Raw genomic sequence first — 27,715 nt, 5'->3', positions numbered from 1 at the left:
TAAACAGACCTTTCAGTAATAAAATTTATTATTTAAATAAGTTCAAATCACTTTTACAATTATGGCTTAAATATCAAAAAAAAAAAAAAAAAGGAATGTTGAGGTTCATTCTTACAAACATTATAAGCAGGTAAAAATATTTGTATCCAAAGAGTCATTTGAGATCTTCTGCAAGTTACAGACATACAAAAAATAAAAACCTGCCACATTTAAAGTTCATTAATTTACACTTCATGACACTTAACATTTCATTTCTATTTAAAAAAAAAAAATTATTGCAGTAAATTGACCATTCTACACAGATCTGTCCAAATCCTCAGAAACAGTCCATGGGGCTTCTCCTTTGCCAGCTGGAGCCAAGGAGAGGTTTCCTAGCTCTGCACATCTGCAATTTCACTGCCAGTTGGAGCAGGACGCAAGGTGATTTCGGTAACCGCACAGACCGCTCACAGCACAGCGCTTACTGCGTGTGCTGGTTCCTGTTGTTGAAATCAGGCTCTAGCCCCAGTTAGCGCAGGGAAAATTAAGTCATCCTGCTGGACGTGTGTCCTGAAACAATGTTCTTGTGTTTGGGAGCTATGAAAAATATAGAGCCTGTGATCCAGCAAATACCTGTGCACCGTGCTGCCAGTTGTTTCCTACTGGAATTAGCAAGGTGGGTTGTTTTTTTTTTTTTTTTTTTTTAAAGTATTTTAAGAATATTTGCTTGAACATAAAATTATTTCAAAAGTAAGTTAAAAGCTCTGTATGCAAATAAAACCAGACCACTTTGAACTTTTATTCTATGCTAATTTCTGTGATTCCTTCTATTCATGAGCATAAGGACAACAACATGATATTCAGCTATACCTAACAGTCTACAAAAAGTTTGATTAATTGCACTTTCTGCTAGCCCTGACTATTACAGCTACATGACCAACTCTACAGGTACCTGCTCACAGCACAAACAGCCAAAGCATCTGGACTGGCTGTTACTGCTGCTTGGGTGATTTACAGGAGCATTTTCTAAACACCAGTTACAAAATACATCTTCAGAGAAAAAAAATAAATCTATGTATTGTCTTGCAACACAGAGGTGACTAAACAAAACATTTCAGTCTAGGCTTTACCCTCCAAGGTGTAGCAGTAAACAATTTTTTTTTTCTCCTGGCGAGAGCAAAAGGAAGTGCTTTGTGGGTCATTTTCTTGGTCTATAAAAATACATGGCCAAACCCCACACAAGAGCATTGGACTAAGCTACTACACTTGGAGAGTCTCCTCATTTGTGTTAGATGTAATGAAATAACCAGCAGAAATAACAGGGGAGAGACTCTTCAGTTATATCAGATAACAAAAACAAGGCCCACTGGTTCTAAAGCAACCAAGATGAATTTGTTAGAATGATGCTGGCACCAAACAGTTCCAGCATTTTTTGCAACTCTCCAAATCATCTTTGAGATAGATGATTGCATTTCAGTAGCTGACAAAGTTGTTCCTATACAAGCTTACTTTGGAATTGCAATATTTGCAAAATCAGGCTGGCCTGGAATCATTAAGATCCAGGGTGGAATGACTTTGAGGAATGGAACTTCACATCTTACCAATTTTTATCAAGCATCTTAAGAACCAGCAGGAGTTACATCCTAAAGACTTTTGTCCCAGGTGCAATTGGCAGCCATAGGTCAGTTCTTATGCTTCAGGAATACAACAGCAAGCCTGGGTGGTCTCTAATGTACAGATCAAACCCATCGAATGGGGAAGTGCAGGAAGGTAGTTTAAAACAAGGAAGAGAGGAACGGAATTGCTCCGTAAGTTCTTGAGTCAAGTCTAACAGAGTCAGAGCATGAGAAGTAACACAGTGCCAAGTAAGGACTGCCAGACACAAAGCTTTCTTATTGCACATTCCTTCACACTGGGAAGAGCCACGCAGCGCTTTCAATTGCAATCACAGGACAAAATTCATCCCTGCCATTGTGCTGTGAAGTCATGGGGACCCTTCACATATGCCAGGACAACTTGAGTCCCAGCACAATATATACATGGTGCAAAAACACTGTGATTGCATCTTGGCTCCATCCCACGTGAACATCCAGAGACAACCAAGCATGTGGTCTCAGGGAGAGCTGAGGCAGGCACTTCATACATTCAGAACTGAAATGAAGTAAAGACATTCTCCTTCAAAACTAACGTGCTTCAAAAGCAGCTCCATGATTCAGTAGAGAGCACCACTTCACCACTATATATCCATACCAGCCATAAGTTACTGTGCAAAATCAACCTTCTCTAGGAAAATGACAACTTCCAGTTCACAGCAGTTTGGCTACTTAAAATAAAAAAATACATCATACACATATATGTTGTGATACATTTACCAAGTTTCCATCACTGCTCTTAAAAACTCAGGCCATAGACTGTGAAACAAATTCACAGATTTAAAAGTTAATAAATTAGAAGCAGCTTTAAAAAATAGAGAGTAGGAAGGTGGGGGGGGGGGGGGACTTTTACAGGAGGAGATTTCAAATAAAACTCAGAACGGTTTAAAATACATTTAAAAATTCCAACATTTCCTGGTAGGAGCAGTCCTTGGTTTTCGTTAACTTTATACAGGTGAGGACAACCTCCTTTGTACAAAGAATAAGTAAAATCTATTTACAAAATCACCTTGGCCTTGGCTCTGTGGTATTTACAAGCTCAGAGAACAGCATTTTGGCTAGACAGCATGGCATATGGTTCTCTTTTTGCTTTCTTTCTTCGCTTAAAACCAAAAACAAACAAAATATTGTTTTTCTGCTTTGAAGAAAAAAAAAAAAAAAGAAGCCTTAAAAATTCCCTGGCCTTGAATGGTACTACTCAGAAGCTTTGGTCCCATATGGCAAATCACAATTTGCTGTGCAGATCTGCCGCGTGCAGTTATTCCACCTGCAATGAATGGGCCGTGTATTTGGTCCCCAAAGCACAGCTGCACTGACAGATAGGATGGTGGCTCCACTGAGCATCTTTCATTTAAAAAAATATCATCAATAAAGTCACATGCCCACCTACCCACTTCCAAATGCTTTTTGGTTTGCTAGAGATGAAAATTCCTGTCCAACGTTGCAGTAATATAAAAAGAAAGACACCGAAGCTCATACTGAGGCTGAGCTGTCAATGTGCAGGGAAAGATGCTGGCTCTCCTAGTGCATTTGGCTCAATGGTTCATGTTCAAATAATGGAAAGATTTGCGTCCTTCCCAAGGCACACGTAGCACAGTTTTGGTGGAGACGGACGAGTGTATTAAGACAAAACCCATCTTCATCGGCGGAAGGCTGAAGTCTTCCTGACAAAAATCTCCTGGGCTGTGGTATAGCAGTTATGCTGCATGTAATGCTGAAGCAGTCTCCTCCACAAAGGGTTGCACTCCAGGAGGTACCGGTTCCCTGTTGGCACAGGGATGGGAGGCAGCAGGTTAGTGGCTAGAAGAGGCTCATATGACACCATCACAGACCGGTCAGAGACGCTTTGGTCTAACATTTCTAGCCTGATGGTGCTGGGTAACTTGCAGGGATATTCTGTTCAGCCAGAGCTCTGTGAAACCACAGCTCCCTTTTCAGTGCTGCCACATTTGTGAGCAGCTTTCCTATACATCACAGCCTACATCTGCACAAGTAGTAGGCAACCGAGAAGCAAAATTCTGCCAGAAGAGAGCTCTAGGATGCAAGTGATGGCAACAACATGGTCCAAACTAAAGAGAGAATATACATGCTGCATATGAGCCACACACGCTCTCTGCTTTGTGCAGATTGCCCAGATAGCCCCAGTTTCAAAAGCACAGTCTAAAGGGCAGAAGAATAAAGCAAGCCCATCGGTTGTACTAGTGCTGACCTCCATCCCTTTCTGCAAAGCACCCCGTTTTCCTGCAGGCCGGTGCACGCTCCCAGCTTACCCACCTATAATGCAGAGTCCTTCCTGAGCTCGGGTGATGCCGACATTGACCTGGTTTGGGTCGGTAACGAACCCCAGGTACTTCTTCTGCCAGCTCTTCGTGGGCTTCCTGTCAATCTCAGATCGAGGGCAGGAGCGTACAGTCGACAGGATCACGTACCTCCATTCGCTTCCTAGAAAGCATGAACGACCACACTGTTTAGAAGGAAGCATCTGGCCACCCCATAAGACAATCATTTCTCTACAGCAAGACCCACAAAACTGTCAGCCACAGTCTGGGTTTCTCCAGCTTTGGAGGCCATCCAAATCCCAGCTGTTGCTTTCTACGGAGCACTGGCTACGGCAGTTCTTTGACACCCCCTTCAGGCATCCTCCACATTAACCCTTCCCATCTTCATCAGCCTCACCCTGCCTAGGCACTCCAAAGGTTTTATCGTAATCCCGAATCACTCTGAATCCTGGCCCAGGGATGCTTCCCACAGGGCTGAAACGACCCTGCTGTAAGATTTGTCTCTGAGAAGTTGCTTTGGTCCTCAGGAGAGAAAAGGAGCAACCCGCCCTCCTAGCCTCACCTTGACTCTTCATGATGGTGCAGACGGTCACGCCGCGGATGCCCTCTTTCAGGAGGCGCTTGTTGATCTCGGACACCTGGGCGTTGTAGGGGCTCAGGATGGCGATGCTCTCCGGCAGGATGGTGCCATCTAGTGTCAGCTGCTTCGCCGTCCTCACCTGGGGAGAACAGGGTCCTGCTCACCTGGGAAGGCGGCCGGAGGCAGCGGGCCTCCAGGAGGCTGTCCCACGGGCGGCGATGGTGCCTGGCCGTGCCTGCTCTGGGTCACGGTCCCACACAACTGCCTCCAGCCAGGAACAGCACGGCCAGCACGCTGTAGACCCGAAGAGAAACTGCACCCCGCTGATCTTCGTCCCATCTCACCACTCAATGTAACCTTCCTTCCACAGTCCCCATATTCCCACGGACACAACATTCTCCCTTCTGCATCTCCAGCAATTCCCTAGCACCCTGCTCACCGCCTGCTCCACTTCTTCTGGGTTAGCTTTGGAGTTCTCATTTCCTTCCTCGGTAGAAATCATGAGGCTCTGCTCCTTCCCCTCTATGTGCCCGAAGATGATCGGGCAGCAGTGGTTGTCTTTGTGGTAGAAAACGCTGCGTTTGTGTTGAAGCTGGGGGCACGTTTTCAGCCGATGTTCATAAAACTCCTGGGATGGGAACTCACAGATGTTTTTGTGCTGGCAGAAAAAAAAAAAAAAAAAAAAAGGAGAAGCTGAGATGAACAAATTAAAACAAAGAACAACAAAGAAATTCTCGACCAGCAGCATCATTTTAGGCAGGTTTCATCTGTGATGCCAACATGCTAGAGCTGGCACTGGGCAAGTACTTTACTTGTTACTAGGAAGGGAAGTGGGGAATATGTTTCCCGGTGGCTTGAGACAGACCCTGACAGCAACATTTTTAGTTACTGAAAAAAGACAATCAACCTGAGGAAAAGCTCACCATGCGGTACTGCGTATCCAGCATCCACGCCTGTTTCTGGTAGCGCTCAAAAAGCGATGTCTCCATGCCAAGAGACTTGCAGAAGTCGTTGTTGACTACAGGCCGCAGCTGTTTGTGATCCCCAAGCAAAACAACCTGGAACAAAGAATGGACACCTCAGCTGGGAGGGTGGTGAAGGCCATCAGCTCTGTGTAAGGCTATTTGTATTCAGACTTCTCTTGCTATTTATTTATGTTAGAGTTACAGCAACCTCGATCAGGGACTGTGCTGGGTATTATATAATGATCCTGACCCAGATACTGCAGAGCCTAGTTCCCATCTGGCAGGAGAAAGTTGTCACATAGCAAGTCTGCTCCATGCTTCTTGTCACACCGACACTTTGTACCCAGGTCAGCACATATTTTGGTGGCAGTGATGCCCACTCTGCAATGAAGCACCAAAACCACATCCACACCACATATTTTCCCCTACAGAAAGCCGAGTGCAAGTTCAGAGGAGACCATATGGGTGTAACTGAAGACAGGGAGCTGAGCTGATCCAGCAGAGCAGCAAGTAGATGCAATAGTTCTCCACTGTAACTTTCAGGTCTTAATGAGTCTGCTTTAAGCGACACAAACAGATAACGTAGCTCATGTGCCTGCTGAGCATACTCATGTACTTTATGTACCTCTTTGTGCCTCAAGACTTTAATTATAGCCAGCAGAGTTGCACATCAGAGGAAAAGACTGCCCCAAGGCTGAAGCATTGGTACGCCACCACAGATACTACCAAGAACAACCTTAAAAACTCGTCAAACTTGGAAGAGCACTGTGGTAAGAGGTGGAAGGTGTGTAGAGACTCAAGAGCTCTGAGCAGCCGTCCTAGAGACAGGTCTTTGGAAGGGACTTACCTTCTCAGCATGAGGATGGCTGACCAAGGGGATGAGGGTCTCAGGCTCTGTGGACATGGCACACTCGTCGATGAGTATCTGCTTGACGTTGAGGTTCTCCAGGGAGTTGGCAGACGCAGCGGAGCACGTACACAGGATGACATCGTGGCGCTTCAGTTCGTATGTACGAGCTTCTGTCAAGATGTGTTTGTACCTGATGGTCAATGCAGAAGATACCAGGTTATGTACAGGAGAAACATCTCCAGGTTCCCAAGCAGGAACCAGGCAGAGGTTATACTTTCCTAAATGCTTCTGGCTCTATTTTCCTCCCCAGAAAGAGCTCGTGTTCCCTGAAAAGGGCTTCAGACAGACAGCAGGAAACGCATTTTGTTCTGAATTCAACAGGGCAGAGGCTCAGGGTGTAGGACGCAAGTGTCGCAGACATACTGTGACGTTCGGACCAGAAGGCCTACAGCACTGAGCAGAAGTGATGCTGAGGCTCTGCACTGTAGCACTAACCCTGAGCTAATCACTTTTTATTATCATTCTAAATGCACAGCTTATTCACCTTTTTTAATGTTTTCACCTGTTCTCAGTTTGCATGAGCCAGGATAAAATTGCTGACTTTCACAGAGCTCTACCAGCTTGCATCAGCTGAGGCCTCAAAACTACAGCCCAAACCTCTTCTCACAGGGAAAGAGCTTTCTGCACTGTGATACTTCAGGTGGTGGTGGCACATGGCCAGACTCAGACATCTCTCACCAAGGTCTCTTTCTACTCACTTCTTTATTTCGGCTTCTGTTATCTCCTCTCTTTCCTTCACTCGAGTGTCAAAGTTACAGATAACCTGCCAGAAAGGGTTGGGTCGCCTTCGGATTCGATGATGCAGGATTATCTTGCTGAATAAAGAGACAATACATAAATATCTTCCCCACAGAGACCCAAGCAATTTCTTCTCCAGTGCAGCACACCACACGTCTACATGGAGAAACCACATTAGCTAAAGAAGTCAAAGCCAGACTTCTCCATCTTTATAGACCTGACACTTAGTTCACCCTTGAGGACACAAAATATAGCAACCGCCTGTTAACAGCTGCAAGCAGGAATGACGTCTGAGACGTTTAGGGCTGTTCAAAAAAAAAAAAGAGATGAAAAAATCTAGGATGTTTTCAATCACCGGGGTTTCTCGATTAGGTGCTATGTTAGACTATAAACCCTTAGTTGAAAAAAAAAAAAAAGAAAAATAAGTACAAAGCAGGTCATTAGTGCTGCTCTGCAGCAGTGTAGTGGAATCCACGTTTGCTCTGGCTTGTTCAGCTTTATGGGTGCAGCAAGCACCACTCCCCAGCACTCGCACAGCCCAGGGGGCCATGTCGTCCTACCTGAGCTCAGGCTTTGGTTTTGCGTCCCGCAAGGCTTTGCGGGAGAGGTGCCGGTTGCTCCCTGGGTATGGGTATTCTAGCGTCTCTATGGCCTCCCCATAAACTCTCAATGGTTTCAGGTCCTTCATCTTCAGCAGCATCTCTGGGGAAGGAGAACAAGCCTGCTCAGACAGCGCCAGGTGATGCTGAGAAACCCGGCGGCTTGCGCGGTGCCCAGCGTTCGCCATGCGGAGCACCTTCCTTCTCCCCACCCCTCGCTCATCAACCCCACCGTTACCGGTCCTCACCCTGCAGTGAGGAGTCTTCTGTGAGGACCAGACCCCACTTTCTGCCTCTCCTGTCTCCTAGCCTCCTGCTCACAGCCCTTCCCTTCCACCAGTATGAGATACTTCAAGGGCTTAGAGCAGATAATTACCAGCAACAACATCAACGGACTTGTTGGACGGGCCACAGTACAAGATGCACTTTCTCTTTTCGGGCTCGTCTTCATCAGAGGAAGGCAATTGCTCATTCTTGCTGGTCTCCTCATTCAGCTTATGGAACCAGTAGACAATGTGAGTTCCAACAACAGTTTTCCCTGTACCTAGAAAGGCAAGAATGCTGCTCAGAACGCTTTAACCAGGACACCCTTGTTCTAGATCAGTATCCAAATGACCAGCCATGAAAAAATTCAACGACCAAGGGGACTGCCCTGAACAGTCCTAGGCGCTGCCAACGTGTGCAACCTTTGCCTGTCTCACTGAGGGCCCCACGGAAAGCAACAGACAAGGTCCCAACGCCAAGGTGTGCGTGCACACGTGCTGTCCCCACTGCCCTACCTGGTGGGCCTTGGATGAGCGTGAAGGATTTTTTTAAAGCATTTAGAATAGCCTGTCTCTGACTCTCGTTGAGCTTCCTCTGGCTGCCAGGGAGATCAAAGGATTTTTGCTGCAGGAGTTTGGACTTTGTCACTGCTACAGCAAAGAGACAAGAGAACAAGTTTAGAGAAGGTTACTGAAGAGAGCGCACAAGCAATTCAACAGGAGGTACCAAGTGACTGCGGCAAGTACCAAGCAATCACAGCCCAGTGACAAGACCACCCAAACATAACCCTTGTCCTGTGCCAAGAGGCTCTGCCCCTGAGGCTTCTCTGCGAGTCCTGGGGATAAAACCTGGGCTGCACCCGCTCCAGCAGGACAGCTTGTACCAATGCCACCTGCACGCCGCCAGGCTAGCAGCTCTTCCCTCCCCTTGGCAGGGAAACCTCCTGCTTCGGCAGCAGAATCGCCACGGAAGGGGCCCACAGAGGCTGCCAGGTCACCTGCCTGGCCAGAAGCACGTAGTCAAAGGTGAATATTTGCACCTACCTTTTTTTGGAGGTTCATGGCCTAAAGCGATGCTTTTAGCAAGTTCGGAGGCATGCTGGAGCCTCCGAATTGCATTTTCTTTCCGTCTGTCAGACAAGGAAAAATAAAGAGTGAATGAAGTGTAGCATAAAGTAGCAAAGACAGTAACACAGTTTTGTACAACTGTCTCATTTATTCCTTCTCCTTTGGTGTTGCATTAACTCCTTTCACAAAGAACTTAAAAAAATTTGCATTCAAGTCCTATTCTGCTCTTTGTGCCTCTCTGAAGAGCTGAGCCTGCAAAGATGTTGAGAGCAAGGAGCACAACTTCTGTCCCAACTCGATTTTATTACCTCCCAACTCCATTTTATTGGATTAGCTTTAATTTTTTCCTAAAGTTTACAACAAACAAGGAAGCACATTCTGCCCCGGAAAAACTACAGCAGTCACGGATGCGATTTGCAGTCTGCACTGCGAACAGAGAAGGGCAAACGGGACATCAGCTGTGCTTTGGTAAGTGCAGGTCATGCTTCACAGCAACACAGGAGGATGACTGGAACATCAGGGAGCACATGTTTGCTCAACAAACCCTGATCCAGTGCTTCACGCTGCCTTTTATGACACATATTGCAGCAATTCAGGAACGTAAGAAACAGATGTCCAGTGAAACCTCACCATGGCACCTTCCTCTACCTCCCCAGCCCCATCCTCGAGATCCACCAGCAAGAAACCACCTGGAGGACAGGTGGGAGAAATGCCACCACCCCCAACAAATGGCAACGGCCCAAGGGCACAGCCGGAGCTGAGCAACAACAGATTTTTGGGCAAAGCAAAGCCTGTTTGGGTCTAGCAGGGGGTCCCTCGGGAAACCATTACGCTGCACTGGTAGGCTAACTAGAGCATGAGCACGAAGCACACTTACACGTCTGGCAGCATCTTTGGTATGAGCTCCACTGTGAAGCTGGCAGAAGCCTGTGAGATTTCCACGGGGATGTTCTCCATAGACATATAGTTGATGTAAAAATTCAAAGTCTGCTGACTACTCCTGTCTGACTTCTGGTCGTCGCTGAACTCCTCGGTGATCCCATGAGCCACCCAGGTGTATGTGTCTGGATCGACCACAAGTTTGTTTTCTGATTTGTCCTTGTTATTCAAAGACAGGTTCTGGAGGCCATGGCTAAGGCATTCCTCATTGCTTTCAAGGCTCCTAACCTTCAGCCCACTTAGGCGAATGCACAGGTAACAGTGGTTAAAGTCCACCTCAATGGAGCACTCCTCCAAAAAGCTTTTCTTTAGGCAGAAAGTCCCTTGCAGCTGCCCTTTGCTCGTCCTTTGCTTTGCCCAGGTGATTTTGACATCGTGGAGGACGATAGAGTCATTCTCAGCCACTGCACACGAAGCAGACTCCATGGCACTCATCGGCATCCACACCTTGCTATACTCCGCCGCGTGCTTGTACTTGTCTTTGGACGGCAGGGTGGCGTACGCAGAGAAGCAGTCGATAGGCTTTTCCGTGTGCTGCAGACAGACGTCGAAACCTGGCGTCACGCACCACAGCTGTACGAAGGGCACCAGGAAGCCCCGGGAGACGTCCGTGGTGAGCTGGAACTGCAGCGTGTCGCCGGCACTCAGCTCCAGGGTGATCTCCACATAGTGCGAGCACTCGCTTTTCCTTACCCAGCCCACCTGCCGCTTGTAGAGCTCCTTGCTCTTCTGCAGCAAAGCGGCCAGGCTCTTAAAATTCTCACTTCTGATGGCCGCGAGCATGTCCTGCCATATCTGGGTCTGGAAGAAGGTGATGCTGTGGTCGTGGAGAGCACCTGCCTGCAGTCTGTGTTCCTTCATCGTCTCCACAGAATACATCCTCCTCTTCCACATCATCCTAACACTCTTCTGCTTCTGGATGAACATGGGCTGCTCTATCAGCTGAAGGGCCCTGTAATTAATTACCTGTGGATCTGGAAGACTCTCTCTACTCAGTGGAAACAGGGCTTTAAAGTACCTCTCCATCCCTTCGATATCCACCACGAAGGCGATCTTCTGCAGGACTTGGCTCTTCAGCTGGGTGGCCATCTGCATGGAGCGGGCTCTCTTCTCGTAAATCAGCGCCTTGGAATTCTTCTTGTTGAAGTCATGACAGAGAAACTCGATGTCATCGGAAGAATAGATGATGGGCTTCTTGCGGAGCACAGAATGAAGGTGCCGCTGCACCACAACATCCATGTACCGGCGGATGGGAGAGGAAGCCCAGGTGTACGAGTCAACGTGCAGGGAGTAGTGGCCCACTTTCGACAGGACAGTGGAGTTGGAGCGACTGAAATAGGAGCGGCTGAGCAGTCTCCTGAACTCCAGGACCACAGGGGCCAGCTTCGGGTGGATGTCATCAGTAACGATAAGGTCTAGCATCTTATGGAGATCACAGAGATGTGCAGCTGACTGTAAATGCTCCCAGATGGGGGCCAGGAGGCTGAACTCCACATTTTTAGGGGACTCTTGATTAGGAGACACATCTCCCAGGTGGTGTGAGAGATGGAGGGACAAAGGGATAATATGGCTGTACTTGTCTTTCATGGCTAAAAGCTGCTGAGGGTTTGGTTCGCTCTGACACCGGAGAGGAGTGACATTTCTGGTGTTCTCCTGGTTGGTAAGGAACTCAGCCACGAAACTATTGAACATGATCATGAACTCCTCTATCATCTGATGGGACCCCCTGTTACCTGGGGAGCTTTCCTCATCCAGCTGGTCATAGAAGCAATCCTCCTGCAGCCGAAACTTTCGGTGGATCCTGGAGAAGTGATAAGCCACAGCTATGCAGTCCTCCAGGGTATCGAAACAAAGGGCATCCCCGCCTCCCTTGTAGTAGTTCTGAATGCAGAGCTCTGCCTCGCTGTAGGTCAGCTGCCTGTCTGACTGGATCACAGAGAGGGTGAAGATTCCCTTTATCACCATGTCAGTCTCCTTTTCTATGGTGACGAACAAGGAGATCGCACGGCGCTCTTTCTGTGGCAGGAGGCTGCAGATGTCTTCACTAATGCGGGGTGGGAACATGCACACGGGCTCCTGGTCAGGGGGATAGTAGGTGACACCACGCCTCTTTGCTTCCAGGTCCAAGGCGCTGCCTTTGGGAATGATGCCAGCCACATCCGCGATGTGGATCCCAATCTCGTAGTGACGTCCAAGATCCCTGACGCTGACAGCATCGTCCAAATCCTTAGCACCTTCAGGGTCAACAGTGAAGGTTGGGTAACTCTGACAGTCCCTCAGACTCTCCTTGGTGAGGTTTGGTTTGCTGGAGGTGTATTTGGCAAGCTCCCTGGTAACAGCAGCTGGGTATTTCCTCTCTAAGGCATACTCCAAGTTGAGGATCTTTAAGCTTTCTTCCAAAGTCAAGGCCACACGCAAAATCTCAGTTATTATCCCCAAAGGGTAGTAAAAACCGTCCCGCCAGGAGATAATCTGGACACAGAAGATTTGGCATCTCCTTGTGTCCTGGCTGATCTTCTCGCAGCTGACCACCCTGTACTTCCCATTAACAAGCCTGCGGATGGGAATGACGTTGGGTTTCTCTTTCAGGCCTGGGACAAATATTTTGGTGACAGTGGGATCGATGGGTATCATCACCCGGGGGTCAAACTCATCCATCATGCAGATGAAGGTCCGTTCTCTCTCCGCACGCTTCAGGATGCCCACCACCTTCCCCTGTGGGCGGAGGCCGCTGCTGTCATCTGTGCTGTTCTTCAGGATTTCCACGAGCACTTCGTCGCCGGTAAAGGCCGTCCCGCAGTGAACCCTGCCTTTGATCTGAATGGTCATGGCAGGAGAGTCATTGAGGGTGATGGCAGAAGCCCTGTCAAACCTTTCTTTGACCAGCTCGCACCTCTTGTACATTTTGGGGTGCATACGCAGATATTCCTGCATCACCTGAGAGGAGAAGCTGACATATTCCTGCCTGTCTTCCCACCGGTTTGAAGTCTCAGGCTTCACATTCAGCAGCCCTTCTTCGGACACCGTCACCAGCATGTTCTTGCTCTCGTCTAAGAGCTCCTGGAGGATGGGATCATCAGGATTCAGGCTATCGGCCTCAGAGCTCCAGGAATCCGTGTCACTGTCCTCGTCGTTCCGCTGCGGGCTCCTCCTTCTCCAGCTCTCCTTGTCGCACGCGGCCTGCTTGATCTGCGCCATCGTCAGGTTCTCCGGGGAGGCGCTCCCCTTCTCGATGCACTCCTGGATGAAGCGCTTCCACACCTTGCTGCACTGGCCGTGGGAGCACAAGGCCACTGCATCCCCCACCGCAATGACTTGCGACTGAGCCCTGGTCATGATGGTGTTGAGCACTCGAGCTTCATTGAAGAACTCGAGGTTGTGGGAGGCCGAGATGCGCAGGCTCTCGCTGGTGTGGACGGTGCTGATGATGATGACCCGGAACTCCCGCCCTGCACCGGAGGGGACAAGGCACAAATCACTCACGGGAACGCTCTCGGGGATCGCGACGGCCTCCAGGCACGAGCTGGGACGGACGCCGCCGGTCACCGCCACCCACATACCGGGGAGGGAAGGGCAGTGTGGAGACAGGAGAACGGCAGGGCACAGAAGCAGCAAGTGCCCACCGAGCAGCCCTGCGGGCCTGGCGGGGACGAGGACAGTGACCCTTCACAAGTGTCCCTCTACCCTCAAGGACAGCGCTGCCGGCTGATGGCACAGCAAATAACAAACAGCAAGAGGCACCCTGGTGATTTCAGAGCTGGGAAGAGACTGTAAAGAAAGGGTGTGGAGAGCAGAAACACACCCCAGGGGTCGGTTAATTCTCACCACGAGGAGTCCCAGCTGTACAGTAAAAAAATAATAATATTAAAAACATGGATGAGTCATAAGCTAAGTCCTGGAGAACAAAAACAGCCCTATCCCTCTCTCATCAGCCAGGGCAGCGGACTCCTCCTTCAGCAAACTGCTCTGCAGTTTTTCCTGCAGTGGGTACCCACAGGGCACGTTACATTCAATTCCCTTCTACTCCTGGCCTCCCCTGCTGGTACGTGGGGCTTCCTTCACACAATTCACACGTGCTGACGTCTCCAGGATTGCACTTCCAGGGTCTCCACCCTCCCACCAAGCAACATCCGTATGTTTGAAACGACTTGGCAGTTGGGTGCAGATTTAATTCAGTGTGAAATTGTATTCACGAAGGCAAGGGTGAACTCCAAGAATTACCAATCAGATGGGGATCGCAATCAGCCAGAGGATTTCCAGGCGCTCCCTCCTACTCAGCGCCATGTGGGCCACATGGGGAAGAGCAGGGAGCTCTGCCTGAAATCACCGCGGGCACACTCCCAGAGAGGTATTTTGCCGTGAGACCACCCTGGGTATCTTGCAGGGAAATGCATGCATGGGCACTCACTCAGTGAGCTTTAGAGAGCCTGGGTATCTGGCATAAGAGATGCACACAAATGCTGTACAGCAGGCACAGCAAGGAAACGCAAACCACCCTGCCTGCCAGCCATGGGTAAGTGCCCATAAAAACCACTTGCTACATCAACTCAGCCCTGGGCATTTTAGCAAGGATGACAATGTTAAGATGTTCTTCTGACCACCCAGCGTCTCTTCTCCCTGCCCATTACCCAGGGGCAGTAGCTGCAATCAACTCTCCTGTCCACAGATGTGACTGGAAGAGTCCTCCCTAGCGCTCAGGAGACCTCAAAACACAACCACGCATTATTAATTATTGCGAAGGACACGAACCTGGCAAGTTTTCATAGTTTTCCACCACTACTTCTGTTAGCTGCTTCTTCCTCAGCTCTTGCCGTATTGCAGAAACCTGGTAAGGAAGAAAGAGGCCTAACTGAGCACAGTTTCAGCTCAGGAATGCCCCCCCCAACTCCGAGGTCCCTCACCCTTCTCAGCTGCAGGTTCCCCAACAAAGTTACTCAACAGCAATCTCACGTCCTGGGCTGACTTCAGTCAGTGCTCCCACTCTGCCCTACAGTTAACCTGCTTAGAGGAAGCTGAAAGACATCTTCGACTAAAGCACCCCCCCGCGAGGCATCTCTGGTGCAGCCACCCACTGCATACTGCTTTACACAGAGAGCACCTCGAGAAAAAATGGTGGCATGCAAGACCCCAGGTTCCCCCTCTTTGCTAACACAAGAGATGGGTTTATCATAAACAGAGCCCAGCATTTATTAGGAAGGGTTTAGGGAGTAGTCAGCAGTGCACACATACCCCTCCAGCTAGGGAAGGCGTGGTTCTCCTACATACCTGTATGCCGTGGGAGACCACGCAGATCCTCCTCAGATCTCGGACACCCCACTTGTCTGGCCACCTCTGATAAATCTCCTCCACTTTCTCAATTACTTGTATTATCTCGGAAGCATTGTGCCACGAAATCAAGGACATATCCCTTTCAGCCACACCAGGCACATGACAGAACATGAGCGGGTAGATTTCGGGGTGGGGGGGGATGTTCCCACTGGCATGGATAGCATTGCCTTTGCCAACGTAGAAGTGCTTGGAGACGAACTCAATTATGCCTGCAGTAGAACGATAATTCTCATTGAAGATGATCCTGCTCTTCATGGCCACTTCATGCTTCTCTTTCTGGTAAAACTGAAAGAGTCGGTTCAACAGGGTGTGATCTGCGGACTGCCCCTCCCCAACACAGAACAGCTTTGGGGTTATCTGCATGTGGTCCCCAGCGAGGACGATCCGGGTCTCGAGAGTGGCATACGAGAGTGGAATCAAAGCTTCACACTCCAGCATCTGAGCGGCCTCATCGATCATGATGTGGGTGAAGTAACCTGGGGCGACCTTCAGGTTCTTGGATAACATGGAGGTGGTAATAATTATGCGGTGCCTGTTGATCTCTGTCTGCGTGGGGTGCCGGAAGGAGCGCTGGTCTTCAGAAAGGCAGCAGTACATCTGAGTGGTGGGGTCGGTCAGGCTGACGGGACGGTCAGTGGATATAATCCTCAAGGGAACAGCCCACGGATGCCCGTTGGTCACGTAGTTGTGGAAATACTCCCGGATGTAGATGTCAGCAGCGCTGGAGTGGAAGAAAGGTGGAAACTATCAAGGGACTGTAAGTGGTGCTCCCAGTGCTGTGACCATTATCCCAGTCTTCTCTTATCATCCACCCACCGGCAGCCAAACCCTCCCCAAGTTGTGGCTGACAACACACCCTTCACAAAAGATAATCATGTATGTGCAAAGAAGACGGTGTTTATTCAGCCACCAAGTCCAAGCATATTTTGAGAACATGGTTTAAAGTATGATTTGATACTCGAGACCAGGGCATCAATCCATGCTCGTACGGAGAAATCATTTTAAATGCAATGTGCCCAGCTAAATCTGTGGCCCTGCTTCGCCCTGGAACCAAATCACACAGCTGTGAGCTGGCACACCTCTCCTCTGCTGACCTCCCGGCATCCCCAGCCCCAGCGGATGATGCAAGATCTGCACAAAAGTAGCTTCAGTGTGAGCAGACAGCCTGAAACAGGCTAAGATTAGAAGTCATACATTTATTATACATTGCAAACTAAGGCAGTAACAGCCTGCAGGATTGGACGTGGACACTTCTCAGCATAACTGCGCTAATTTTAACAAGCTTGGCCTGGATTCTCTCGAGGCAGACTCAACAGCAGTCAGACCAGATCTGCATTTCCCTTTCCGCAAACTCCCCATGGAAAAGTCAAAACAATGACATATGCATAGAGCCTTCAAGGGCTCCACTCCATTTCTTCCAGTACACATTCAAGGCTAGAAAGAAATAACACTCTCTCCATCCCCACTTTATAATGGAGCAGGAATATGCTACCTCTTCTGCCAACACTTCCACCCGTGCCAGGCTTCTTCCTAACAGGAGTGCCAGAGCAGTTTAAGACATATTAAACACAAATGAATTATTTATTTAAACGAGTAATTGAAACGCATACTCAAAAAAGGCCAGCTCAGCTCCCTCTCGTGGACTCTGGCTCCCTCTCATCACACGAGGCAAGCACTGGCCCAGTGCAGGAGCCTGGCCCACGACTCTGGCTGCCTTTTCCCTCGTCCCCTGCTAACCTGTTGGTGTGGGTGCAGATCAGCACCCGCGCGTTCGGCTGCCTGATGATCTCCAGGGTGGCCATGGCCAACGTGAACGTCTTCCCCGTGCCGAAAGGCCCGTAGATGAGAAGAGGTGGGACCTGCCGGTTGCTGGTTACCTGGCCAGTGATGAAGGAGATGGCCAGTTTCTGTTTGCTGTTCCCTTCCTGTGGTTGTCTGAGGCAGTAGGGGATAGTGCAACTGGCAACATCAGGTAGGACCAGCCTCTCATCCAACAGGCGGTCGACAGCCTGATGCCACTGCCGGAACAGCAGCTGGTCAATTTGGAACTGGATCTCCACGTTGAGGGAGGTTTTTGGCTTCAAGTTCAGCTCTGAGCAGCATCTGTTTGGTATCTGTAGCCAGATAGTGTTCTCTGTGGTGGCTTTATTCTCCACGCTAACCTCGTAAACCCGATTGTCTACAGGTGGGTCAAGTGCCAGGAAAGCGGTGGGCACGGACCTGTTCAGCAGATACCCCTCATCTGTGTCCGGCGAGAGGTTATACGGGGTAGGCACTTTAGCAAACAGCTCACCAGGCTGGGCAAACTTCATCCCCATGGAGAGGCTTTCGATCATGTTGCTCAGCGAGATGAGGACCCGCAGGTTGAGTCTGAAAGGAGAAAAGACCTGAATTAACACAGAGAACCAACTCATCAGTTCATCAGCACCTGCCCTCCCCTCTGCAAAGGGGGGATCGTCACCTACACCCAAAGGGGCTGCTGGTCACTTGAGCACAGGGACAGGAACCGTGCTTCGAGCTGATCCACAGCCACAGGACATGACACAGCCCTTCCCCTCATATCACTGCCCAGCAAGCCCTCTTGCTTTCCTTTTTTTTTTTTCGGAGGGTTTCACAGGAGCCTGAGGACCCAACCCAGAAGAGACAGGGACTTCACCAGCAGCACGGCCCCAAGGACGGGGCTAGCAATGGGTGCACGGTCCACAGCTAGGAGGAACCCATTTGCATCCACACCGGGCACTTACTTGGCAATCAGAGCCTGTTCGGCTTCTTCCTCGCAGAAGAGGAAGCTGTGCATCCTCTCGCGGTAGTTGAGCCGGGTGATGGCAGCGTTCACACTGCCCTCGCGCCGGTAGTCCAGCGAGAGCGCCGCAGGCTTGTATTTGGCCAGCAGATCCATGTCCTCACTGGTCCTCGGCACGCTGCGAACGATGATCCGGTTGCCTCGGTCCCACCGCACGAAGTCGACGGCACGGCCGTCCTCCCTGCTGGTGGTGGCGGGGATGTGCTGGGGGGCCTCCCGCCGGCCCACCTTCACCTTGATCTTCTGCAGGAGGACGGGGCGGCTGCCGAAGTCGAACACCACCCACTGCTCGAAGACGCCCAGCGTGCAGCACTCCATGGAGACCTCCACCAGCGCCACGGGCGGCAAGGTGGGCAGCATGGCCACGTGCTCCCCGCGGAGGTAGTGGAGGCCCCGTGACAGCCCGTTCCCCGAGAGGTAGAAGGTGGCCCCTGGATCCCGCTTCAGCAGCGCCACATGCTGCAGGGGCATCTGCCGGGTGAGGAGACAGGGGCACGGTGAGGGCGACCCAAGGCATGAGCCCAAGGTGCTCCCGGCAGCGTTTCCTACCGAAAGCTGCTGCAGGAGCCGAGTGCCACCCTGGACCCAGTGTTCCTGAAATTCTCCTGAAAGGAGCTTATTCCTTGTGCAACCCCACAGCGATTTCTTTAAGCTTTTAAGAACCTCAGGTTGCAGTTTTATAGAGTGTCTGCTGTAAGCTTGGCAGAGGGGAATTAGACCTGGCCTCTTGCTCCCAATGCCCACACAAAATTCTGGGCAGGAACGTGACTGAACATTGTTATTTGTGATGATAAGCAGGAGGTGCTGAGAGCAGCCAGGTGCACACCAGCCCCGCTGCATGAGACAAGGCAGCAGACACAGTGGCTGCACCCCCACACGGCCACTGCCAATACCAGACACGTGTCCCCTCTTGGACACCCCCAGAACCCTGTCCTGGAGCCAAGAGCATCCTGCAGGGGCAGGCAGGCTCTCAGCCTCCCATTACACAGAGGTGGGCTTACCTGGGAGTGGACCCTGAACTTCCACTGGTATTTCAACCGCTTGTCCTCCGACTGCACGTGCAGGGGCTGCTGACACACAACCGTAACGCCCTCGATGTACTCAGACATCTGCAGGAGAGGCACAAGAAGGGGGGGATGAAGGCAATAACTCAGGGACAGGCTCCAGAGCCCACCACGTTGCCATCTCCATCCTTTGCCATTCTGCTACCTGCACCCCAGGCAGGACCATCCATAAATCCTCAGCTCAGCCCCCAGCACTGCTGCTCAGCGTTCCCATGCAGCACCCTTGGGAAATAAAATGTCCCGGGGCAGAGCAGCACGGTCAGGTACCTGGAGCAAGCTCCTGGTGATCAGGCTGTCTCAAAAGGGGAGAAGAAGCAGGGATGCTACAACGATTGGACTTGATCTTAGAGGTCTTTTCCAACCTGAATGATTCTGTGATCCCTTTCTGCATCTCGCCCACCTCTGGCGATGAGACTGTTGGAAGGCCTGGGCTCCCTTCCCGAGCTCAGGAAACACACCAGGATACCACAAACTAACGCTCCCACCCTGCCGCCCACGACTTACAATCAACACCTCGTTGGAGCACGTCTGATACTCAGCAATGAGCCGGTCCTGGTAGGACAAAAGCCCTTCCTTCATGGCCTGCTTCTTTTTCTTGACGGCAACCTTCACCCTCTGGATCCACTCCTGCAGCTCTTCGGTGGAGTGCGCCTTGGTGCAGCTGCTCCCCATTTCGCACACCTCCGCTCTGTCGGGAGAGAGGCGTCCCAGGTGCCGCCCGCGCCTGGTGCCCGCGGCCGCCCTGCCCTGGTGCCAGCGCGGCGCCTTACCTGCTGCACAGCGTGAAGGCACTCAGCCCGAGCGGCGGCGCGCGGTGGACCCACTGGACGGAGGTGTCGACCGAGAGCATCTGCATGTGCTCGACGGAGGAGCAGTGGTTCTCGAAGCTCTCCTGCGAGCTGAAGGTCACCAGGCAGACCCGGCAGTAGAAGTGCACCGGCGCGGGCGCCGCCGGCTTGCCGTTCTCGGCGCACAGCCCCGCTGCCGGCAGCAGGTCGGAGCGGAGCAGGCCCTGCTCCCTCTCGGCCTGCCAGACGGCCATCTCCACGTCGCTGTGCGCGTACTGGCACCGCTGTATGCTGTGCCGGCAGGGCTGCCCCTTGGAGACGAAGCAGCAGTAGCTGAGGGTCGGCATGAACTCGGGGCAGGGGCGGATGGCGATGTACTGCTTCTTCAGCCGGCTGTCGGACACCACGTGCACCAGCAGCGGGTCCCAGCTGTGGTGGGACTCGCAGAGCCGCGCCTGGCCGCCCACCGAGATGCGCTGCGGGCAGCCGAAGAAGCAGAGCTTGCAGATCTCCTGGAACTGCCCCCCAAACTCGCTCAGGATCTCGCCGGCGGCTGTGGCCATGGCAGAGGGGTGAGCGGCAGAGCAGCCCCCCAGCTGCGCCTGCAGCACCGCCGCCTTCAGCTGCCGCCGCTCCAGCTGCTGCTCCCTCTCGAAGTTCCACACCATGGCCTCCTCCGGGCTCCAGGCGAACGTGCACTGGTTCCCGTGCTTGCTGCAGCCCAAGCCCACCATGTAGTACCTGCAGACGGCGTAGCGGGCTGGGTTGGGGAAGCCCGGCCGCCTCGACACCTTCCTCCATGCTGTGCTGCGCCGGCTTCGGCAGCGGGCCAGGAGGATCTCGTACATGCACTTGTGCTCCACCTGCCGCAGCTGGTAGGTGATCTCGTTCTCCTTCACGCTGCACTTGGAGCACACCAGGAGCAGCTCCACATGGCGCTGGAGGGTGCCCAGCGGCACCGTGGGGCCGTTTGCTGTGGGCATCGTCAGCGGTGGCCGTGCAGAGTGAGGTGACCCCAGGGAAGTTTCTAAAGAGCGATGCGGGGTGGAGGAGGCGCCATGGAGCCGCTGTGTCCTAGCTCGCTAAGTACCTGCCGGCCATCGGTGCGAGTTCCTAGAGCCTGACAAAGAAACAAGCAACGAGCGACTTAGCAGGGAGCATTAGCTGGTCTCTTTGCTGCACGCGTGCTGAGACACCAAAACAAAGCCTCCTGTGACTAGTCAGGAGCCTCAGCCTGCAGCAAAACTCAGCCGGAGCCATGCTTGTCCTCAGCACCCAAGCACTTGGGGTCCGCTCCCGACATGCTCAGCAGCTGAGCGGGTCCCGGAGGGCCATGTCCCGTAAGGGGACGCTGCCGAGCTGTGGGGCACCAGGAGGCTGAGCACAATCCTCAGCGTGCTGCAGGCTGCAGACCTTTGTCCTGTCCTGCCCAGGGCAGGGGAGCTGCCTGTGGCAGAGGCTGTCCAAGAAGGTGGATGGCACGGCACAGCACGGCACGGCTCGGCTTGAGAAGGGTCCCTGCAGCAGCCACTGACCTCCCAGAGCAGAGCCCAGCGATCCAACTTCCTCTTCCCGCTCCCAGCGCCTCCCCCATCTCCGCTCGCTCCCGCCAGCTTTCTCTTTCTTTTCCCTGCTCTCTCCCCCCTGGGTCGTGCTGGGGCACGGCAGGGCAGCCCCACCACCGTGCCGAGCGGCAGAACCCCCGGCCTAGCCCCCAGCCCTCCTCCCCGTGGCGCACGAGATTAATTGGGATTAATCAACACAGCAACCGCCCTCCTTCCTCCCTGGCTCCAGCAGCCAAGGCCAGGAGCTGGGCACGCTGGAGCAGGGAGCCCGCCGGCATCTCGTCCCGTAAACATCCGGCTCCGAGCGCTCCGGCTCCAGATGTGGGGACGGTGACTCACTGCTCCGAGCCGTCCCCGTGCCATGGGTGAGAGCATCTGTGAGCAGTTTCCTGGGTAACCAGGGGCAGGGAGCATCCCTGGAAATGCTGCTGCGGGGTTTTGGGGTGTGTGCAGGCGCTGGGGCTGGCTGGGTTGTGATGCTCGGGGCACAGGGAGCACGCCGCGGGCAGGGTGTGCTGCCAAGCAGAGCCACCAGCATCATGCTGAGCGTCTGCCTCGGGCTCCCGACCCACAGCCACAAAGGAGCAGGGGAAGAACGGTATTTACAGCTGAGGTCCGACAAACAGCAAAGCAGGGCTCAGACTTGGGCTGCTTCTGCTTAAATACTTTTCACTGAGATTTCTTTGCCCCCCTGTGGGTGAAGGGGACGTGGGACGCTGAGGCGCAGCCGGCTGGGTGCTGGCGCTGCCGCTTGGGCTGGGACTGCGGGCAGCAAAACACCAAGCAGGGACGGCAGCGGCCGGAGCAGCACCGTGCACCAGCAGGGAGCAACCGGCATCGCATCCCCGTGCCAGCAGGAATAAATCACCTCCTCCTACCTCTCCGCCACGCATCGGGCTGGGCACACACTTGGCGGATACACACGAGCACTGTTTATCTCCCCAGGTCTGGCAGCAAGCCTGGCTCCATGCACCGCTGCCACTTGCTGTTTCCCTAAGCTGCGAAGCTCCACAGCAGAGACCCCCAGCAGCACCGGCTGTGTCCCCCCACGGACTGGTTCACTGTGTCATGCCACCAGTTCCCTGTACCGGGAGCTAAATCCCTCCCAGCTCATCGTTGCCGGGTTGTTTCAAAGCCTTTACCGACCGCGCTCCGTGCAGGCTGGGAGCCCCCACCTAGAAGGCTCTGGGAGCTTACAGCAGGACCCACAGCGTGGCCCTGCCCCGGCTCTGCCTGGCCTCATCTCCACACCAAACCTGCAGAATCTGTAAGGACCACACGGGACCTGCTCACACAGCACCACCTGTGCACTGCGTCCTGCGGATACCCAGTCCCCAAGACTAAAGGGTTCAAGAGCTCTTTCTTCACTCTGGTTCTGCCACAGAAAGGTTGAGGCCACAGCAGACGTTTTGGTGCCACCTGACTGCTGAGGGATGCAGAGGAAATGTTTCACACCGAAATGAAATAAGCTGGGAAACGATAAAAATACAGGAGAGCACCTATAAGCAATAAAGGGGCAGGAGGCTGAGTGGGGCAGCTGTGTGTCCTGCCCGGGGGCACAAAGCGATGCTGAACCCCAATAAGACAGCGAAGGCAGCGCTGCTGCGGGGCTGCAGGTGCTGAGCCAACCGCTGCGGGCTCAGCTCGCTGCACGAACTTTGCAGAGGGTCTGGCGAGCATGGGAGCTGGCAGCCAGCAGGGCAAGGGGCGGACAGAGGCAGCGGCAGCAGCAGCAGCGAGCGGGTCCACAGGGCCAGGCTTCCACTGCTGCGCTGCCGGACGAAAGCCCCACAACGGGACCCAGGAGCGCCGCACTCACGGCAGTCCCGTGCCGTGGTCAAAGAGCTTCAGTTCCTGTGAAGCCGGCGGTCAGGAGCACATTCCTGAGCCTGTCGGGATCAGGGCTAACATCCGTGGCTTTTGGCACACTTTGGTTTCCCTCTGATAGCAGTTTCACCTTCCTTCCTCTGGAAGCCTCTTCCTTAGAGCAAGTCCTCTGGGGAGAAGCGCTCACGTCCAGGCTTTGTGCAACATCTGGCATGGAGGAGACTCAGTCACGGCCGGGCAAGAACTCCCAAAGAGCTCAGTAACACAAAATCGAGGGGCTGAAACCCGATCGCTGGCACTCGGCTCGGTCAGGGCAGCGCAGGAGGAGCGCAGCTCCCCGTTCCCAGCACGCCCCCAGCAGCTGAGCCCAGCAGGGAGCAGGATGAGGTCCCGCAGCGCTGCAACAACTCCGACACCGATCTGCTCCGTGAAGCAGTTTAGGAACTACTAATAAAGAGCGCATGGGGCAGCTGGGGTGTTACTGGAATTCATGCCAAAGGCAGGACATCCCAGCTTAAAAAAGCCACGAGGGAGTATTCTGGCTTTAAAGGGTCAATTCTGCTGCCGTTTGTTTTTTTTAAGAAAGTGTTTGATTTTCAGCAAGCTCTCGGAACAAGCTCCCTGTCCGGGTCTGTAAGTAGGAGGGAAGAGGAAATGGAAGTGCATCCCCTCTTGAAGTCTCCATGGATCACCAGCATTAAAGCCAATTTAAAGCTTTTTCATCTCCACAACCACCGTACAGCAGAACAGGGAGGAGAAAAGAAAAAAACAGCAACAGGAGCTTTTGAAATCTAAACGCAGGTGGAGGAGAGATGTGTGGCACAAGGAAGTTCAAGGAAGCTGCCCCACAAACCAGCCTTCCTACTGGCAATAAAGCTCTGATGTCAACAGGGCAAAATCCACGTGGCCTCGAGGATGGTGGCAGCTGATCAGGAGGAACATATACCTGCGAGCCACAGACCTCAATTTGCAAGTCAGATTTTGTATATTTTCCAAACACCCCTTCCTCGCACGAGCCCTGAAAAGCACAAACTGGGGTTTAAAGCCACTTGCAACCCGCTGATGGGCGAAACGAGTTACTCGTGTTGCGTGGACTGGTACACACCTGTTCTGGGGCCCGGCTCCACCAGGAGCATCTGCCTCCCTCACAATTCCTTGCACCCTCAGCTCCACGAGCACCCTCTGCCCAGCACTGGTCTGACCTCTGAAAACCAAAGCGAAGCACGCCTCGCTAACAGCATTTCCTCGAGCTGGGGCTCACTGCGCCTGAGCATCGTCTCCTGCCCTCGGCGGCCGCCTCGCAGGGCTGTGCTGACGCGCGGGGTAATCACATTTCCCTGGGCATGGTGAGCAGAAGCGCGGCCGCCTGCGTGGCTGCAGCGGAGGAACGCTCAGCGCACCCGCGGCGCTGGTCCTGCTCGCACCCGGAGCCCGCCGCGCTGCAGAGGAGCTGGGGGAGGAGGGCGGCTTTTTTGTCAGATCTCGCCTCAATTAATTATTGACAGGAAATTAGGCAACACATCACACTGGCGTGAGCCAAGTGCCCCTCGGTCGCAACAAGCACGGTGGGTCAGAGTGCCAGGACTGCCCCCTGCATCTCCCCACCGCCAGTGGTGTGCCCAGGGACATGCGCGCCTCGGGGGACTCTGGTCCCGCACCCCGGCCATCTGCCCCGGCCAAGCACCAGGTCTGGGCACCCCAGGACTTTGTCTTCTCGCGGCTGCGGGTGCTCCGAGGAGCAGGGCGAGATCGGTGCAGCATCCCCGAGCACCCCACGAGTGGGTGGCACAGCCGGGCCGCCGGGAAGGGCTTGCACTGGTGCTGTCCCACGGGTGCTGCTCTGTGCCGCTCGCTTCCCCGCCGCCCCATCCACCTGCGGTTACCCTCTCAGCGACACCGGGGTGCCCCCTCCCCTGTATTTCCCTCCTGAGCAAAACCAACTTCTGTAGCTGCCAATCTCCTTTTCCCGGCCGCTTTCACCAAGCCAATTCTCTCCGTATCCCAAAAAGCCGGGGGGCTGGAGGGCCGGCACGCTTCTCCCAGGCGTGCTGCTGCCAAGCGGCAGCGGGGAGCCCCCGGGGTGTGCACAGCCCCTCGCACGCCGGGACACGGCTGCACGGAGCCCGCGGGCACCTGCAGCCACAGCCGCTGCGTTTGCCTTACCCAAACAGGAAAAAGTTCACCACGAGCCGCAGACCACATCCCCGAAGCTCAGAAGCACCAGCGGAGAGGAGCCGGGGGCTGCTGCCGGGGGGGCGGGGGGGGACGCAGCGCGCCCCTGGCAGCCCGGCTGCTCCCTGCCACCCGGCCAGGACTTTGCACCCCAAGAGCCGCACCTTGACCGCCAGCCCTTCCTCTCCCTCGGGGCTCCCGCACGGGCAGGGAGATGCTACGAGCTCGGGGAGCCGTCGGAGGGGGGGGGGGGGTTGTGCGGACCCTGCATCGCCCCCCCGAGCACCCCCAGAGCACCCCAGGGCCCCCCCGCGCCCGGCATCTCCCCAGCGCGCACCCGGCCCCGCGCTGCGTGCCGGAGGGATCCCGCAGCACCCAGCGCACCCCGTGCCTCCCCCCCGGCACCCCCAGCACCCCGGGGCGCCCCCCAGCACCCCGCAGCACCCCGGGGCGCCCCGCAGAGCCCCCGCTCCCCCCGGCCCAGCGTCGCTCTCACCGCTGCCGAGGCCGGGGAAGGTGGGGGGAGCCCGGGGCGGCCGCCCTGCGCTCGGGGCTCCCCGCCGCCGCCGGTGGTTTCGTTTCTGGGGCCTCCCCGCATTCAAAGAGGGGCCGGACTTCGCGGAAATTGCATCACGGCCGCCCCGCCCCGCCCCTCCCGCCGGCACCGGGGGGGAGCCGGCACCGGCACCGGCGCGGGGGGAGCCGGCGGCGCCCGGAGGCAGCGGGGCGCGGGGAACCGGCGGCACCGGGGGGGGATGCGCCGGCACCGGGGCTGGGCTGGGCTGGGCTGCTGGAGCCGGCACCGGCACCGGGGGGGATGCACCGGCACCGGGGGGGATGCACCGGCACCGGGGATGCATGCACAGGCACCGGGGGGGGATGCACAGGCACCGGGGGGGGATGCACAGGCACCGGAGGGGATGCACAGGCACCGGGGGCGGATGCACAAGCACCGGAGGGGGGATGCACAAGCACCGGGGGGGATGCACAGGCACCGGGGGGGCATGCACAAGCACCGGGGGGGGGGATGCACAGGCACCGGGGGGGATGCACAGGCACCGGGGGGGGGATGCACAGGCACCGGGGGGGATGCACAGGCACCGGGGGGGCATGCACAAGCACCGGGGGGGGGATGCACAGGCACCGGGGGGGATGCACAGGCACCGGGGGGGGGATGCACAGGCACCGGGGGGGATGCACAGGCACCGGGGGGGATGCACAGGCACCGGGGGGTACCGCAAGGTGCTGCCCGCACGGGGCAGCGAACAGGAGGGGAGCGCCCGGCCCGGCCCCGCTCGCTCCGCACCCCCGAGAACCGGGCTGCGAGTGTGTCTGTGTGTCTGTCTGTCTGTCTGTATGTCCCGGTCCCGGTCCCGGTCCCGGTCCCGGTCCCCGTCCCCCTGTCAAAGCCCCCGTCCCTCCTCCCGCACCCCGGGGGCTGCTCCCGGCCGCCAGCGGCCCCCCCCCCGGCTGCCCCGGCCGCTGCTCACCGGGGCCAGCAGCCGCTCCGCGCCCCGCCGGCTCCGGCAAACAGCGAGGGAAAGGCTGGGGTCGTGCAGGGGTGGCCCCGGTCCCCAGCCCGGCGAAGGCTGCCAGGAGGGAGCCCGACGGCCTCTGTTTTTAAAGAGCTTCCGGGAGGGGCAGGGCTCGCTCGTTTCCTTTCTGTTCATCATCACGGCAGTTTCATTTTCCATTCCTTTCCCTGCCTGGAGAGGTGCACCCAGCTACAGGAAGTTCAAACGCGAGCCAAAAAAGAAGCCACCCCCAGAAGCGAGCGCGCTCGGAGCTGAGGACGGGCGCGTTGGCTCCGCGCGATAACCCTGGGCATCAAGAGCCCGTGCCACTGCACAAGCACCATCACCTGGACCTCAGCACCCCTAGCATGGGGGCTGCTTGGCCTCCCAGCCTTCCCTGTCCCAGCTTTGCCCCTTCCCAGCTTCCTCACGGCTCGCCAAGCCGAGCCAAAGCAGTTCAGGACAGCCCCAACCCAGCTGGGGCAGCATCCTCCCGCTGCACCACTGGGTGCTGCCAAAAGTCAACAGCAGCGTGCACGGGTAGCTGGCGAGCACAGCCTGCCCTGCTGACCCTGCTGACACCCAAAAACCACCCAGACCCAATGGAAAGGCCAAGGAGGGTCCCCCAGGAGGCTGCTCTGGAGACAGGCAGCCCCCGACCTCACCAGCCTGGACAAGGGGC

The 27,715-nt window shown here is 54.7% G+C and overlaps 1 protein-coding gene across 2 annotated transcripts; it reads right to left on the bottom strand.

Annotated features, from left to right (window-relative positions):
* Positions 1–27,149, bottom strand: HELZ2 (helicase with zinc finger 2). 2 transcript variants are annotated; one of them, XM_040575839.1, is made up of 20 exons: positions 27,010–27,149; positions 19,938–21,075; positions 19,672–19,855; positions 19,105–19,212; positions 18,045–18,574; positions 17,038–17,670; positions 15,238–16,021; positions 14,722–14,797; positions 9,911–13,421; positions 9,010–9,095; positions 8,482–8,616; positions 8,079–8,246; positions 7,664–7,805; positions 7,064–7,180; positions 6,303–6,495; positions 5,414–5,548; positions 4,930–5,148; positions 4,473–4,629; positions 3,906–4,073; positions 1–3,395 (listed from the first exon to the last, which is right to left on the bottom strand). In XM_040575839.1, exons 2-20 carry the CDS (start codon positions 20,936–20,938, stop codon positions 3,271–3,273), a joined length of 8,472 nt encoding a protein of 2,823 aa, XP_040431773.1. In that variant the 5' UTR covers positions 20,939–21,075; positions 27,010–27,149; the 3' UTR covers positions 1–3,270. The 2 variants fall into 2 exon arrangements, with proteins under 2 accessions (XP_040431773.1, XP_040431775.1); XM_040575841.1 differs by lacking the exon at positions 27,010–27,149 and adding an exon at positions 26,016–26,125.
* Positions 27,150–27,715: the final 566 nt, after the last annotated feature.

Source organism: Cygnus olor, chromosome 16 (genome assembly GCF_009769625.2).
Source record: "Cygnus olor isolate bCygOlo1 chromosome 16, bCygOlo1.pri.v2, whole genome shotgun sequence".
NCBI lineage: Eukaryota > Metazoa > Chordata > Aves > Anseriformes > Anatidae > Cygnus > Cygnus olor.
The sequence above is the reverse complement of the archived record's forward strand: the minus strand, read 5'-3'. Positions and strand labels throughout refer to the sequence as shown.